General features: G+C 37.9%; 2 protein-coding genes across 2 annotated transcripts; one reads left to right on the top strand and one right to left on the bottom strand.

Annotated features, from left to right (window-relative positions):
- Positions 1-2,412: 2,412 nt before the first annotated feature.
- On the bottom strand, positions 2,413-6,438 carry LOC121742905 (fatty acyl-CoA reductase 3-like). The gene is made up of 10 exons (XM_042136029.1): positions 6,306-6,438; positions 6,108-6,211; positions 5,435-5,634; positions 4,826-4,926; positions 4,360-4,552; positions 4,117-4,278; positions 3,926-4,007; positions 3,394-3,660; positions 2,785-2,912; positions 2,413-2,711 (listed from the first exon to the last, which is right to left on the bottom strand). The coding sequence occupies exons 1-10, from the start codon at positions 6,382-6,384 to the stop codon at positions 2,549-2,551; spliced, it is 1,479 nt and encodes a 492-aa protein (XP_041991963.1). The 5' UTR covers positions 6,385-6,438; the 3' UTR covers positions 2,413-2,548.
- A 4,981-nt stretch (positions 6,439-11,419) lies between these two features.
- On the top strand, positions 11,420-14,788 carry LOC121745041 (proteinaceous RNase P 2). The gene is made up of 7 exons (XM_042138798.1): positions 11,420-12,034; positions 12,356-12,748; positions 13,089-13,190; positions 13,291-13,463; positions 13,648-13,768; positions 13,979-14,047; positions 14,267-14,788. Exons 1-7 carry the CDS (start codon positions 11,525-11,527, stop codon positions 14,369-14,371), a joined length of 1,473 nt encoding a protein of 490 aa, XP_041994732.1. The 5' UTR covers positions 11,420-11,524; the 3' UTR covers positions 14,372-14,788.
- The last annotated feature ends 33 nt before the right edge of the window (positions 14,789-14,821 follow it).

Below are 14,821 nucleotides of genomic sequence, written 5' to 3'. Positions count from 1 at the left end.
GTATAACCACCAGCTTCGGTGTTCTTCGTCCTCTTTGACCCCCCGGTGTGCAGAATCCCGCCTTGGAACTTCTGTTTGTCCGTCAAGAGCGCCCAGATGGCCTCGTGCCTGAACGCACTGGTACGACAACAGCGCTTTGGAGCGCACGTCGCTCAAGCTCTCGCCGCTCCCCTAAGCCCTCGCACACTTCTCGTACTCCGATGAGAATAGGTTGATTTGCTTCTTCAACTGGTCCCAGTGCTTGCGTAGCTGCTCCCGTTGCCGCTTGTACGCGCTCGGCGGCTTTGCCGCATTGTAGCGCTCGGCGATTCGCTCCCAGTACGCCTGCTGCCTCTGATTGTTCGCGAATATCGGGTCATGTCTACCCAACACCTCGCCAATATGAGGGATTCATCCGGCTGGTAGTTCGTACGGTCGGGGGCGTACTCTTCACAATTTCCTGGAGGTGGCAACTTCTGCGCGCGGTGCCGGGCCCGCTTCTTTTTGGCGGGGGCGGCGGCGCGGCGGGAGGGGGCGACGGGTCGGTTTGGAGACGGCTCCATGTCATCCAAACCGTAAGATTCCATGCTGAATTCGGGATCGTACTGCGTGTTGTCGTCGAACGGTCAATATTCATCCGGTTCTGTACCCGGCCAACGAGCCTCCCCAAACATCGGACTCTTGGGACTTGAATCAATTTCGTAGTAATAATAAAAATTCGAGTTTCGAGAGTGAAATCGTGAAATGAAACGTTATAAATGAAGGTGGGGTAGGGGTATTTATACAAAAAATCGAAAACGGGTGGCATCGTCCGCGACCATCGTCCGCCGATCTCGCAATGGGGCGCCCGATGGCGCGGACGATGGCCTATCGTCCGCGTCATCGTCCGCCGATCCCACAATGGCGCGGACGATAGGCCATCGTCTGCGACATAGGGCGCGCCCTATGGATCGGCCGCGGACGAAGGGGACGGACGATGGCGGGCACCCACAATGGGGGCATCGTCCGCGCCCGAGGACGATGGACGCCATAGGGCGCCCCATTGCGGGTGCCCTAATAAAGATAGTTGTGGAGATAATTATGTCCGGCAATAATTTTTTCAAGAAAAATTAATCTTGTTTCTCATTTATTACGATGACTCACTTGAATATGTGATCTATTTATTAAATAATAGTAGTACTATTTATACTATTGTTAATCTATTTAAAAGAGTAGTACTTCTTTTTATAAAGAAAAAGAGCTCAAACAATTCAAATTGGCGAACCAAAGCTCTGACTTCCACAACAAAACAAAAGTAACGCCCAAGATCAAAGATTAGTGTTGAAAAAAGGACGATAGACACCCTATGTCCTTTTAGGTAATTTATTAGATTATTAATATGGATTTTTACAGGAAAAAAAATTTAAATCAAATTCGACATCATTATAATAGAAAAAATTCCTATAAACCCGGTAGGTAATTAAGCGTATAATATATCGTCATCAATTTTCGCTCGAATTTCTATTGTTGCTATATTTATCATTCATTGGTCTAGAGTGAATAATTGTTGAGATTAAATTAGAGATTTCAGTTTAAATTTTTGTAAACGAGTCCTTCGGCCTCTGCCTATATGGGCCTAGTTTTAACGGCCCATAAAATGAAGCTTATGAGATACCAAATTTATACAGTATAGTTCAATTTCCTTGGTGTTTACTTTAAATGATAAGATTTTTTTATGAAGCTGAAAAATTCTCGATGAACCAAGTAGCCAACACAGAAAATCGAAAAATTAGACATAAGTGTGGGCATACCACACAAAATGCGATAAATTCCAAATTCATTATTTGATTTTAGATTTAATTACCAACAAACGAGAAGCACATTTGTTGATGGACGTTATAATATTCAGATTTTATTTTATTTTATTGTTTCCTAAAGTGAAAATATAAAGTAACGCCGTTTGGAAAAACTGAACGCTTTATAAAAAGCAAAAACTTAATGCTTTTCAGAATAAAGTGCTTCAGAAATGTGAATGAGGATGACATTATTGCTTTAGAAATAAATGAATAAATAAGGCTAAACAAGAATATTTTTGGTACTTATGTCTAAGTCTGCTTTTCTTTGTATCATATCCATATCAATAAAGTAAAATGTACCCACACAATTCACCAGCATTGTTAATGAATTTATAACGAGCTTAAAAAATTTATTAGTTTAGTTATTAAACTTTTAGATACCTCAAAAATCTTATAATGTCGTCTCAGCCTTTTCAATTGAGTGATAGAAAAATTTTCCAGTAATCACCACCGGTAGGAGGTTGTCTTGTCGTTAGCGATTGGTTGTGTTTTTGTAACGTATCCTTGTCGATTGTCTTGTTGAACTCTTGCTCACTGTTTCGAATAATTAGAGCCATTTTATTTCAATAAAGAAAAAATTATAGAGTATGCTTTAATATTTCTTGCAATGCCATCAAAACATCATAATATCATATACTGCATGACACCCAATGAATACACAAAAGCTTATGTATACATAATAGTCCAATAAATACATCAACTAGTGTTGAAATATTCAAACTTAATTATAGAAATCAACGTTTGAAAGCATATTTGACAACACCAGCAATGTGTGTGTTGACAAAATAATCATCCCAATTTATGATTTTTGGATCAAAGTAGAACATCTCATCCTCATCAATTCCACACCTCTCCTTTACTGCCCTCCTCAATTTTTCAGTGTTCATGTCATCAAATCTGCATACACACATACACAAATTGGATTAATCAAAATAAAAAAATTAAAATATATTCGTATATGTTTACTTACACTCCCTTGAAGAAGAGATAGGGGCTAAAGAGTTCAACCAAACGCATCAAGAACATAACCTTTCTAGAAAGATCTAGATAGGCCCTTTGAAAATAGTTGCAGCTTGCTGTGTTTACAAGGCTAAGAATCTGATAAGGAACAAAACTCCATCAACACATAAATATACACTTAATATAGCCTATAGGGACAGATGCATAAATTTGTTTTCGGTTGAGGAAGTATAATCTATGTTTCGTATTTGAAATGTTGAAAGAAGAATTTTCTTATATTTTGTTTTGATAATAGGAGTTTTATTTTTACAACAATTTACACAAAATATCAAATATTTGATAATATTAGAATAATAAATTTGATTTTGGAAGGGGCTTAATACCCTTGTGACTTTAGTCTGTGTTCGCCATTGGTTAATATTACTCTATTCGTCCATAAAAATAGTCTTATTCTTTGCTTCTTATATTCAGTAACTATTTTTATGATTTGGACTCATTCTCCATACATTTTTTCATTAATGATATATTTTTTAATCATTATTAATACTACCATTTTTTATAGTGAGATTCATTCTACGCTTATAAACACTATTTTTATGAGACGGAGGACTGAACTAACCTTGAGGGGAAGCAAGTAATGGAGGTGCATGTATGTTCGGACCGCAACCCTAGTAGGCAACTGCGTGGCCCTTCCGACAACGACAGGCTTGCCATCCTTGGCTGTCCACGGCTGCGCGGAGAAGAAAAGCAGGCCATAATCTTGAAGATGTTGATACGTCACTGGATTCGACATCGAAGATCCGACGTGGTAGATCGTCAGCGCTTCTTCGCCTGCAGCCGCCGCCATTGATGCAATCATAGCATTCACCACCATGTCTGATGGAATCTGCATCAAATATATTCATTAATTAGTCATTACAATAGAGATATATATACAATACCAAACCACTTAAATCATCTAAATCAATAAAAGTAAAAATGACTGAAATAGAATTGATGTAATTATTCAAGACTGGAGCTTAAATTGATAAATTTCAGATTTTGGGATAGAATTAATAAAATAATAAAATACCGGGATATATTCAATTATTAACATGTGTTTTATAAGTGAAAATAGGATATACATAAATAAAAAAAGTATTGCAACTTACCAAGTCGGTTATAGTTTGAGGATCGCCAGGAAAGCAACTCATTTTGCCCTTTCCATATCCCACCACAAAGCTATCAATGTGTCTGCCAAAAATATAATAATAATAATAATAATAATAATAATAATAATAATAATAATAATAATAATAATAATAATAATAATAATAATAAATTTACAAATATAATATATTACCTGACCCCTTCAAGCCAACCAGAAAATGGTTCTCTGAAAGTACTAGTGATAATAGAAGGACGAATTATTACAATAGGAATGTTATTTTTCAAATGTCCCAACAACATTTCTCCCATTGCCTTTGTGAATGAGTATGTATTTGGCCATCCATACTTTCTTGCTCTATCAAAAACAAAAAAAAAATATCATGTTTAAAAAAAAAGTGAGCTTGGTTTAGTTAATCATAGGTGAAATTTGACTAACCTTTCAATGCCTAAATCCTTCATCTCCATTGTAATTTGCTTTTCTGAAGCTCCATCATTGTATAATTGTTGTAATTTATCGTGAATAATTTCCTTCTCAGTCTCAATATTGAGTCCACATATTCCATTAAGACTGTCGCCCAACTTCAAATGTGTCTCCAAAATTAATCCCTCCCTCTCTCCACATACATATGCTAAAATTCATGATTAAATAATTTCATTAGCAGCGAATAGACTGATATTCCCAGATTTAATGACGCGTTTTTTTATCACATGATTTAAAAGATTAATAAAGTTAAATAAGAATAAAATTGTGGATAAAAAAAGAATACGATTCTCCTTTAAAGATGTAGTACTACAATAATACCTAGTGTTGGAAATCTCAGTTAAAGTGATAATCAAATTAATTCATTCCAATATATTTCATAGTATAATTATTAAAATAATTTGAGTAAAGAAATGCTGACCGGTAGACACGTGGAGGAAGACAACCAATTGGCTGCATTTCGCCGCAAAATTTAATACGTTGGCAGCTCCGATAGTATTGATTCTCAGCGCAGTATCATATCTGAAAAAATAAATTTTTCATCATAGACTATATTTAATCAATAAAGATATAATAATTGATATATGTTGATTTCGATTGTGATTATAGTACTACAAGTTTAGATAGTGAAATATTTAGTGCACAATACATTTCCCTTTAATTATGTAATCCTCTACGGTATGCATTAAAATAGTCATTTTTTTAGGCACACAAAAAAATATAGTGATATTTAGCAAAGTTAAATTAATAGAGAATAAAGTAAAAAAAAATTGAAAATTAATTTTATTGAAAATGAAAATGACCCAGTTACCACGAAAAATTAAGAAATAAAGCAATACTGATCATGTGATTCAAATCCTTATATTCTTGTTTTTTTTCCATTGTTTTAAAGGTGTTTTTTTTCTTCCTATTGTTGAATGCGTAGTAGTATAAAATAAATGATGGCATCACATATGTATGTACATTTTTAGAAGATGGAATCAAATTTGCAAAGGGAATAAATATAGATAGATGAAAGAGCAAATAATACCTTTCATCAAAATTGGTAGTTGCAGCTAAATTGATGACAACATTCACTTGTCCAAACAAAATTTCCAAGGTGTTGCTGTCTAAACCAAAGGAATCACATGTGATATCACCAAATAGCACAATCACCTTTTCTTGTATAAGGGAGTTTAATTTTTCCCCATATTTCTCCCTTACTACCTTGAACAACTCCTTCCCTATCACCTTCAACATATAAATAGAGGGTAAATTACATATATATAGAAATATTAAAATTGTAACACATTCTTGACAATTCTAGCATATTGATATAGAAATATCAATATATATAGAAATATTGGTAACACATTCTTGATACTAACGTTAATATATATAGAAATATTAAAATTGTAACACATTCTTGACAATTCTAGCATATTTTATTTAAGTACACGAAATATTTTTAGCATTTTATAAAAAAAATTATCTCATCGATCATTGGAGTATTGCAAAAGAATACTCAACGTTTCAATTTTGACTTAGTAAATGTCTAGCCAAAAAATCTCCTTCAAGATGGAACTGAAACATAGTAGTAATTTTTTGAAATTGGCCTAAAGTCAAAACATTAAATTATGAGACAAAATTGAATATTTACCTGCTTAATTTATTCACAATCATTGTTACATCAATCCACACCACATACAAACACACATACATACCTCAGTGTTGAAACGATGCAAAGCTGATGCAGAATCTGCAGCCCTTATAAGAAGATACAGTTTATTCACATTTGGTTGAACTCTCAATATCTTCTCTATGAACACTGCACAACCAAATTAATGCATCAATATCGCTTACGTATTTGAGAATTCTCAAAATAAAAAAAAATGTGTGTGTGAGAAAGAGAGAGAGTGAGCCTTTTGCAAGAAAGCCAGTGGCACCAGTGACGAGAATGCTTTTGTTTTCAAGAAAGTGGAGAATGCTTTGCAATTCCATTGCAAAATTATAACTAGCTCGAGAAGATAACTAGTGATCAATATGTATATATATATATATATATATATATATATATATATAGAAAGGAAGCTTCATGGAGAAAAAAGTGAGGTTCTCAACAGTAATTTTGTTAGCTCTTGTATTTGTTATTCTTCTTCTTTTTTTTTTTTGAATAACCATAAAATTGTGCAGCTGTTTCTTGGACCACATATGTTCTACTAATAAACTTGCATTTTTGTCTACTAACATATATGGTATACTTTAGTACTCTCTCATATTCAAAATATAGTCATTATTCAATGTTTTGTAAGAAACTAGAAATTGTACGTATCATGCATGATAAGGTGTATCTTGTATTCCAAAAAAAGAACAGTTCTTAATCCTAATTAATTCATATAAGTTCAAAATTTGTCTTTTATACTATTAGGTAAAGCCTCAACTTTCGAGCTTCCGTTTTCAAATTAATTGGATGTTTGAATTTTGTGCTTTCTTACAATTAAAGTGTTCGAAATTCTATGAACGGGTTGCAGCACAATGGGCAGCGCGGAACTGTGGTGAGTGGTGACCTTGAGGTCACGGGTTGAAATCTTGTCATCCGCTAGGAGATTTTGGGCCTTAATTCGCAAACTCGATCGAACAGGATTAGTCAGATTCAACTAAAGACGAGTTCGTAACACCTGTAATTAAAAAAAAATGAATTTGAAACTCTAATTCACCTTAGTTTAGACTTTTTAATCCAATGCATATGCCACCATTTGTGTTGTGCTTACCTAAAGGCTAAAGCCTAAGAGCATCAGCAATGACGCCCGTTCCGGCGTGCCGGAATTCGACCGGACGTCCGCCATTGTGCATGGTATGCACGGATACGGAATTCCGCCGAGGACACCGCAGTTCCGCGGTGTTACGCGGAATTCCGTCGCGACGGGCGTGCGGACGTCCGCCATTGCGTTGACTCCCACGGACGTCCGCGCGGAATTTTCGTTTATTGCATAAAAAAAATTTAATTGTGGTAAGTCCTTGGGGATGTCCGCCACTGTGCAGTGGGAAGTCCTTATGACGTGGCAGTGCAGTGGAAAGTCCGTATGACGTGGCAGGGGGTGTTTTTGGGAATTCCGCCGTAAATTCCACGCCAATGTTGATGCTCTAAGGGGAATTTATATGGAGTAGTATAATGAGTTAATTAAAGGATAAATTGTCGGAAAAATATTCAAATTTGATCAAATCCTAGTATGTCAAGCAATTTTGAAATCAGCCAAAAGAAATACTCTTATGAAGTTTGGATTTGTTAAATTGTAGTAGTACTATAGTAGTCGGGAAATCATATGTAATCGTCACCACTGCTAAATTAAACGATAGTGCTTGTTTATATAAAAAAAATTGTATTATTCGATTAAAAAACTATCAATAATAGTATATTAAAAGTTGAAGACAATTTTTTTTACTAGTGGATAATTGCGAAGAAATCCTAATGTCATGACTGATTTTCTATGTTATAAAACTAACCGGAAATATCATTAAAATTTTACTACTATAAGTTTTCAAGAAATTTTCTCTTATTGAAACAAGCTACAGCCTACAAGCTCTCAACTATATAGAACTAATTAATGACATGCTCCGATTAAAATTTAAAACTTCTTTTTTCGAAAGTGAAACTTTAACTTGACGTTTCCATCTTACCCACAAACTTTGGCTGAAAAAAGCTAAACATTTTGAAAAAAACAAGTCTTTTCAGAATAAAGTGTTTGAGAATCGATGATGAGAATTCGATTGCATTAGAATAATCTGATATATAAATTAGGCTAAACATGAATGCTTTTTTAATATCAAAGATTTCTATTCCATATATCATATCCTTATCACATAAGGACAATTTACCCACACAGTTCACTTATTTTTGAACGATCAGATTTCTCGAAATTTTTTATGGTTTTGTTTAAAAATCATGTCATTTGAATTATATTACCAATTCAACATGGATAAATTGAATTATTTTAAAAAATACTCCATATAATATACTAAAAAATAATGTAAAGTATTCATAAAACTCTGTACTAAGTGATTTTCAGTCGAATTTCAATTGAATCATATGCTAACCTTAATATAAATTATTTATATTCAACAAATATACGTATAGTTTTAATCTCCCTTATCATTTGACTAAAAAAATAAATCTTTGTCTTTATTTATTCAAGAAACTATAGATGCTTCAATATAGTACTACTACATTTGAAACTAATACTATCTATAAAAAAAAGACATTTATCGATGTACGAATAAAAATAATAAAATGAAAAGATTATTAGTGGACGGAGGGAATATAATTAAAATTGAATTATTTTTATATCAATATATTGTTATATTTTTACATGTATTTTACTGACAAGTTATTTAAAAACCAGGGATAGTTATTTTATAGTAATTTTATTAGTTTCTATAAATGAAGCTAAACATCAAAATCGTTAATAATATAATTTAAATATCAGGAACAGGTTTATATTATGACTTCAAAATTAATTGTACATATTAATAACCTAAATAATTTCAGTATCCCAGTTTGAATTACGAAACGTAACTAAAGTGTAAGGTTCAAAAATTTTTAAATGTATGCATTGGGAAATAACTACTATAATAAAGGAAAAACTTTTTTTTTCTCTCGTGAGATCTATTGATTTTTTGGTCCTAAGAGCATCTCCAATAAGAATAGCTCAGCCATAGCCCAGCCACAAACTCCTCATGCCATATCATCAGCACTAAAACTCCTCATGCCACCTCATCAGGACAAACAATAGCTCAGCCATAGCCCAGCCACAATAAACAAAATTATTAAAAACAAATAATTAACAATCACACAAAATACGGAATTAAATTTATGACACATATACGGGAAAATTCAATAATTATATTAAAATTTTAAAAAGTACATTAATTAAAAAAGTACATTAACAAAAAAAATGTACATTAATTAAAAAAAAACACCTACTCCACACACGAGCCACCCGCCTCCGCCTCACGCCTCGCCGTCGTCGCCGTCGTCGTCGCCATCTTCGCCATTGTCGCCGCTATCCGGGACCCCCAAATTTGCGGCATTTGAGCCCGCGTTTGAGCCCCCCACCTGTGCCGCGGCGGCAGTCAAATCGGCTCGCATACTCACGAGCAGTGCGTGAAAAAAACTCTTCTCCTCGGGGTAAGTGGCATTCTTCCAGTCAGATATGACCTTGTACATCTGAGTCCGCGTTTGTTGACGCACCAAGAAGACGAGGTCGACTGTCGGGCTGCCAACAGTGGGGGATGATGACTGGACCTCCTCGGACCTCTGTCGAGCCCGTTGCGCCCGCCTTTGACCAACCGGGCGAGTGCGGCGAGTAAACGCGGGAGGGGACGGGGTCTCCTGAGCATCTTCGGGGAGGTCGTGGGAACCGCCGCTGCTGCCGCCGGTGTAATCACCGGTATAGTTTAGGCGCTGCTTCTTCGGCCAGCCAGCATCGACTCCTGCCCGAAACTTCTCGGAGTCCATTAGCACCAGGTAGCAGTTCCAGTAGGTGAACTCCTTGTAAAGCCCGAGCACGGGGAACTCTTTCTCCGCCATCCTCCTGCAGTCCTCGTCAGTTTGGCCACTGGACTGCATTCGGAGGGCGTTGGTGTACAAGCCCGAAAATCGGGAGACCCCTTGCCGGATTCGTTCCCACCCCTTCCGGCACTCCTCCCCGTTGTGTGGCCTCCCCTCCGGGCAAAATGCCTTGTAGGCTGCTGATATCTTAGCCCACAAGTTGACGATCCTCTGATTGTTCGAGGCGAGGGGATCATCACAAACACTCACCCACGCCTTGGATAGCGCGACGTTCTCCGCGTCCGTCCACTCCCTTCGTGTCGAGCTGTCGTCACCAGCTGGCTGCGACGACTCACCGACCACCCTCTTCCCCTTCTTCTTCTTGGGCGCGCCCCGACCCCGCCCTACTCCCTCCGTTTGAACGGGAGTGTCCGCATCCCCGAGATCTATCCCCAACTCCTCTAGGGAGAAAGTCTCAATCCTAGTGAACTGCGTCTCCGCTGGGGTCGATGTGTGCGAAGAAGCAGTAACAAAATCAAAACTCGGGCGATAGACGTTGTCCCCCCCGACGTCCCCTGCATCCCCGGGTACGCCGGCGGCCCCTACATCCCCGGGTACCTTGGTGTCATCTGCAACCCGGGTGTCCACCCCGGCATCATCGGCATAAGGGGTTGCATCCCCGGTCCCCCCTGACCGTCCGAACCCCCCGGCATCCCCTGCCATCCCGGCATACCACCCCCGGATGCCACCCCGGGCATCATCTGCTGCCAAGGGTAGTAGTACCCGGGCATCGGACCTCATCCACCTCCCGTGGGTACCGTCGGAGTTTGAGACCCGCTCGTCCCTGGAGTAGGCTCGTTATTGTGCTCCATTTCGCGTTGTTGATCTTGTACAGAAATTAAGATAGAGAGAAAACTCGTTAAAACAAGTGGTACAAATGAAAATGACGTGCAGATCGCGTACATATAGTGTTTTGAAAAAAAATTCCGCTCGCCGATCTGGCGCCTGCAATGGCGGCCAGCAGATCGGCGAGCGCATCGCCGAGCACTCGGGAATCGGCGTGCGCTCGCCATTTTTCTCGCCGATTTTGCGCTCGCCGGCTGCAATGGTTCGGCGAGCGAACCGGCGAGCGCCAAGAATCGGCTAGCCGGTGCGCTCGCCGCTATTGGAGATGCTCTAAGTCAAAGAGAATTGAGTTGAAGTCCGAATTATCAAATTGTTGGTTAGATTCAAATTCATTTTTATTTGAAAATTAAAAAAAACAATACTAGTATGGTGTAGTGTGTATTAAGGATATACTTAAAAATACTGATACTTTTTAGATGCACCAACTTCATTGATTTAGCATTAATTATATAATATTTTATTATTCTTTTAGTTTTATGGCTGTTTAAGCATTACCCTTAAAATTATGATTTTAATAGTCATAAATATGGAAACTTACATTCGGATTATAAGGATAGTATTTTAAAAAATGATTTTCAAGTTCATTTTTTAAATTTTTTCTCCAAAATACACCATAATAACCAATCTCAGAGCGTAGTCTAGGGTTTTCCACAAGCAACCACCAAATTACGCCGCCGCAGCGCCGCCATGAGCAACCAGAACACACGGCGGAAGAAGCAGAAACTGACGCCGGAGTCGCAGTTCCGGTGTACACTGGATCAGTGTTCCAAATCGAAGGACCTCTCCGCCGCCATCACTCTCTACGAATCCTCCTCAAATCCAACCCTCACTCTCAACAATCTCAATTCCTTGCTATACATCTGCTCCGAAGCCCTTTCCAATTCAAATACCCGACAATCCGCAATTGACTTCGGATTCAAGCTGTTCCGCAACCACAGCAATGAAAACCTCAAGCCAAACGAGGCGACGCTCACGGCCGTGTCTCGGTTGGCGGCGGCGAACGGAGACGGAGACTACGCGTTCGACCTCGCGAAAAGCGTGATGAAACAATGTGCAGCGCCGAAGCTTAGGACTTTCACGCCGGCGTTGAATTGCTTTTGCGGCGCCGGAGCGGCGGATAGGGCTTATGAAGTGGAGGAGCATGTGGTATCGGCGGGGCTTCAGTTGGAGGAACCTGAGCTCGCGGCATTGCTGAAGGTGTTGCAACTCTTTCTGCTCACTAATTATATGCTTCAATTCCTAATTTGAGAAATTATTAATTTTTGAATTTTTTTTCTCAATTGACTTCGAATGAATTTGTGTGTTTCAATCGCTTAATTAATCGAATTGATTATTCTAGAAACTGATAATGTATTATGTTATGTTTTATATTGCTTTTTTGGTACAAGGAATAATAGTATTCATTCACCTTTATCAATTGAAGGAGCTTAATTTTTCAATGCTGGTTTACATATGTTATTATCGTGAGGAAGTCATGGAGTTTCTTGACATGGATGAATCTGATTTGTGTTTCTGAAGGTGAGTGTCGAGACGGGAAGAGAGGACAAGGTTTACGAGTATTTGCACAAACTGAGGAGGACAGTAAGAGGGGTCGAAGAGTCAACAATGGCAATCATAGAGAGTTGGTTCAGAAAGGAAAAGGCAGCTGATGTGGGTCTAGTTAGTTTGGATAAAGAACAGATAAAGGAATCGGTTGCGAAGAATGGAGGTGGGTGGCATGGACTTGGGTGGCTTGGGAAGGGCGAGTGGGTCCTGCAGAAAACGAATGTGGCCTCAGATGGAACGTGCCCTGCCTGCCGTGAACAGTTGGTTTGCGTTGATACCAATAGAGCAGAGACTGACAAGTTTGCTCAATCAATTGCTTCTTTAGCCATGGAAAGAGAACATCAGCCAAATTTTAAGGAGTTCAAGGTTAGATTATTATCATCGATTTTTGGTGTTTTGTGTAATGAACTTAGAGAAGGTGGCCCTATCAAATACTTCTATTACTTTACAAGGTGGATGTGTTCTTGCTTGTGTATATGAAGATATACATTCTTGAAGTATAAAGTGCTTGACTGATAAGTGATGTGCTTCAATAAAAAAATCATCTTGTGATTCATGTCTAACATGTAATTTGTGTCAACCCCCAAAAACAGTATATGTATCGTGTATGGCATAGATCTACGTTCTTCTATTTACAAGTTGTTTGAGAAAACATGTATACTTCGAATATCTTTGGATCCTGAATTTTCACCAATTGGTTTTTAAGGAGTGGCTGGAGCAACATTCTGAATATGAAACTCTGGTAGACGGAGCAAATATTGGGCTATACCAGCAAAACTTTGCACAGGGTGGCTTTAGTATTACGCAGGTTCTAAAATTTGTGTTTTCCTTATGTGGCGTCTTCTTTGAACAATTTTTTTGAAGAGGTAGACACCACTAACTACTCTTCTCATTTTTGTATAGAGCAGCTTGATGCCGTTGTGAAAGAAGTTCATAGAAAGACAGAAAAACAGCCACTTGTTGTGTTGCATAGAAAACGTGTGCTCTCACTACTCGAGGATGCTTCTAAAAGAGAGCTCATTGACGAGTGGATGGATCAAGGAGTGCTATATGAAACACCATTCGGATCAAATGATGATTGGTAAATACAACCCCATGAAGGGTACACATTATCTTTTATGCGGCTTTCATCTCGTCTTATCTTTGCAAGAAAGTATAGCTGCTAATGCCAAACATTCATTGTTTATAGCCAAAAATCTCTATTCAAGTGCTATACCTAAGTAGTCTCTTGTTGTGTTTGTGACGATGCATTTTCTATGAAATAGGTATTGGCTTTATGCTGCTGTGAAACTAAAGTGCTTGCTAGTAACAAACGATGAAATGAGAGATCATATCTTTGAGCTCCTCGGGAGCAATTTTTTCTCCAGATGGAAGGAAAGACATCAGGTGGAAATTGTATTCTCTTGTTCTTGTTTTTTCTTAATGTATGTAATAATATGACCGAGTATATGAATCCAACGTCTGTATGAGCCATTGTTTAAAACTTGATACCTCTGGCTAGTGGAATTTGGTTGTTGTTTCTGTTATATCACGTATCTTACTAAGTTCTACCCTTTGTGGTAGTCAGCGACTGATATCCCTCTTTCTGTGATGCAGGTGAGATATACATTCATAAAAGGCACTTTAAAGCTTATCATGCCGCCTTCATATTCTGTCATCATCCAGGTAAATAACTTGCAGCTCATACAACTATAAACCTTTTGCATCTTTCATATCACTTTGTATATAATACAACGAACGTTATATTTCTTGAGGTAGTACCGCCAAATGCACAATGGATGCTTACTGAATGTCGTCAAAACTTATTCCTATGTACAATGTTAAGTGAGGATTGATGTTTTTGCACATTTGTTATCAATGTTTTGACAATTTTTTATATTATAGGAGTCTGGGAAGGGATCATGGCATGTACCCTTAGCTGGGGAAATTAGTGACGAGTCTTCACGAACTTGGCTGTGCGCAACAAGATCAGGATCGAATGAAAGCTGATAGTAATTCTACACAGGCATCTGCAGGAACCAACCAAGAACACGGTAACAACAGTGTTGGTTTCTTGAAAATCTAACTTTATACCCTTTTAGCAGGGGAAATTAGTGATGAGTCTTCACGACAAGATCAGGATCGAATGAAAGGTGATAGTAATTCTACACAATCGTCTGCTGGAACCTAGAACACGGTAACAACTGTGATGGTTTCTTGAAAATTTAATTTTATACCCTCTGGCTTACAAACAGATCGACTCCCAGTGGTTTTGTTTTTTTTTTGGATTCCCATTTGTGTTTCTGTGTATTAGCTATGTGCCTTTGGAAATTTATTTTTTTTTACCTTGAAAGGAAGTGAATATCAAAGTGTCATGTGTCTTCCGAATCTCTTTATGATGTTGAAAACAGTGATATTTGTTACAAACTACTACTAGTAATGTTCATGTTCCAACAAACT

The sequence above is a fragment of the Salvia splendens genome, chromosome 8 (genome assembly GCF_004379255.2).
Source record: "Salvia splendens isolate huo1 chromosome 8, SspV2, whole genome shotgun sequence".
In the NCBI taxonomy this organism is placed as follows: Eukaryota; Viridiplantae; Streptophyta; class Magnoliopsida; order Lamiales; family Lamiaceae; genus Salvia; species Salvia splendens.
This window is presented reverse-complemented; position numbering and strand designations above follow the sequence as displayed.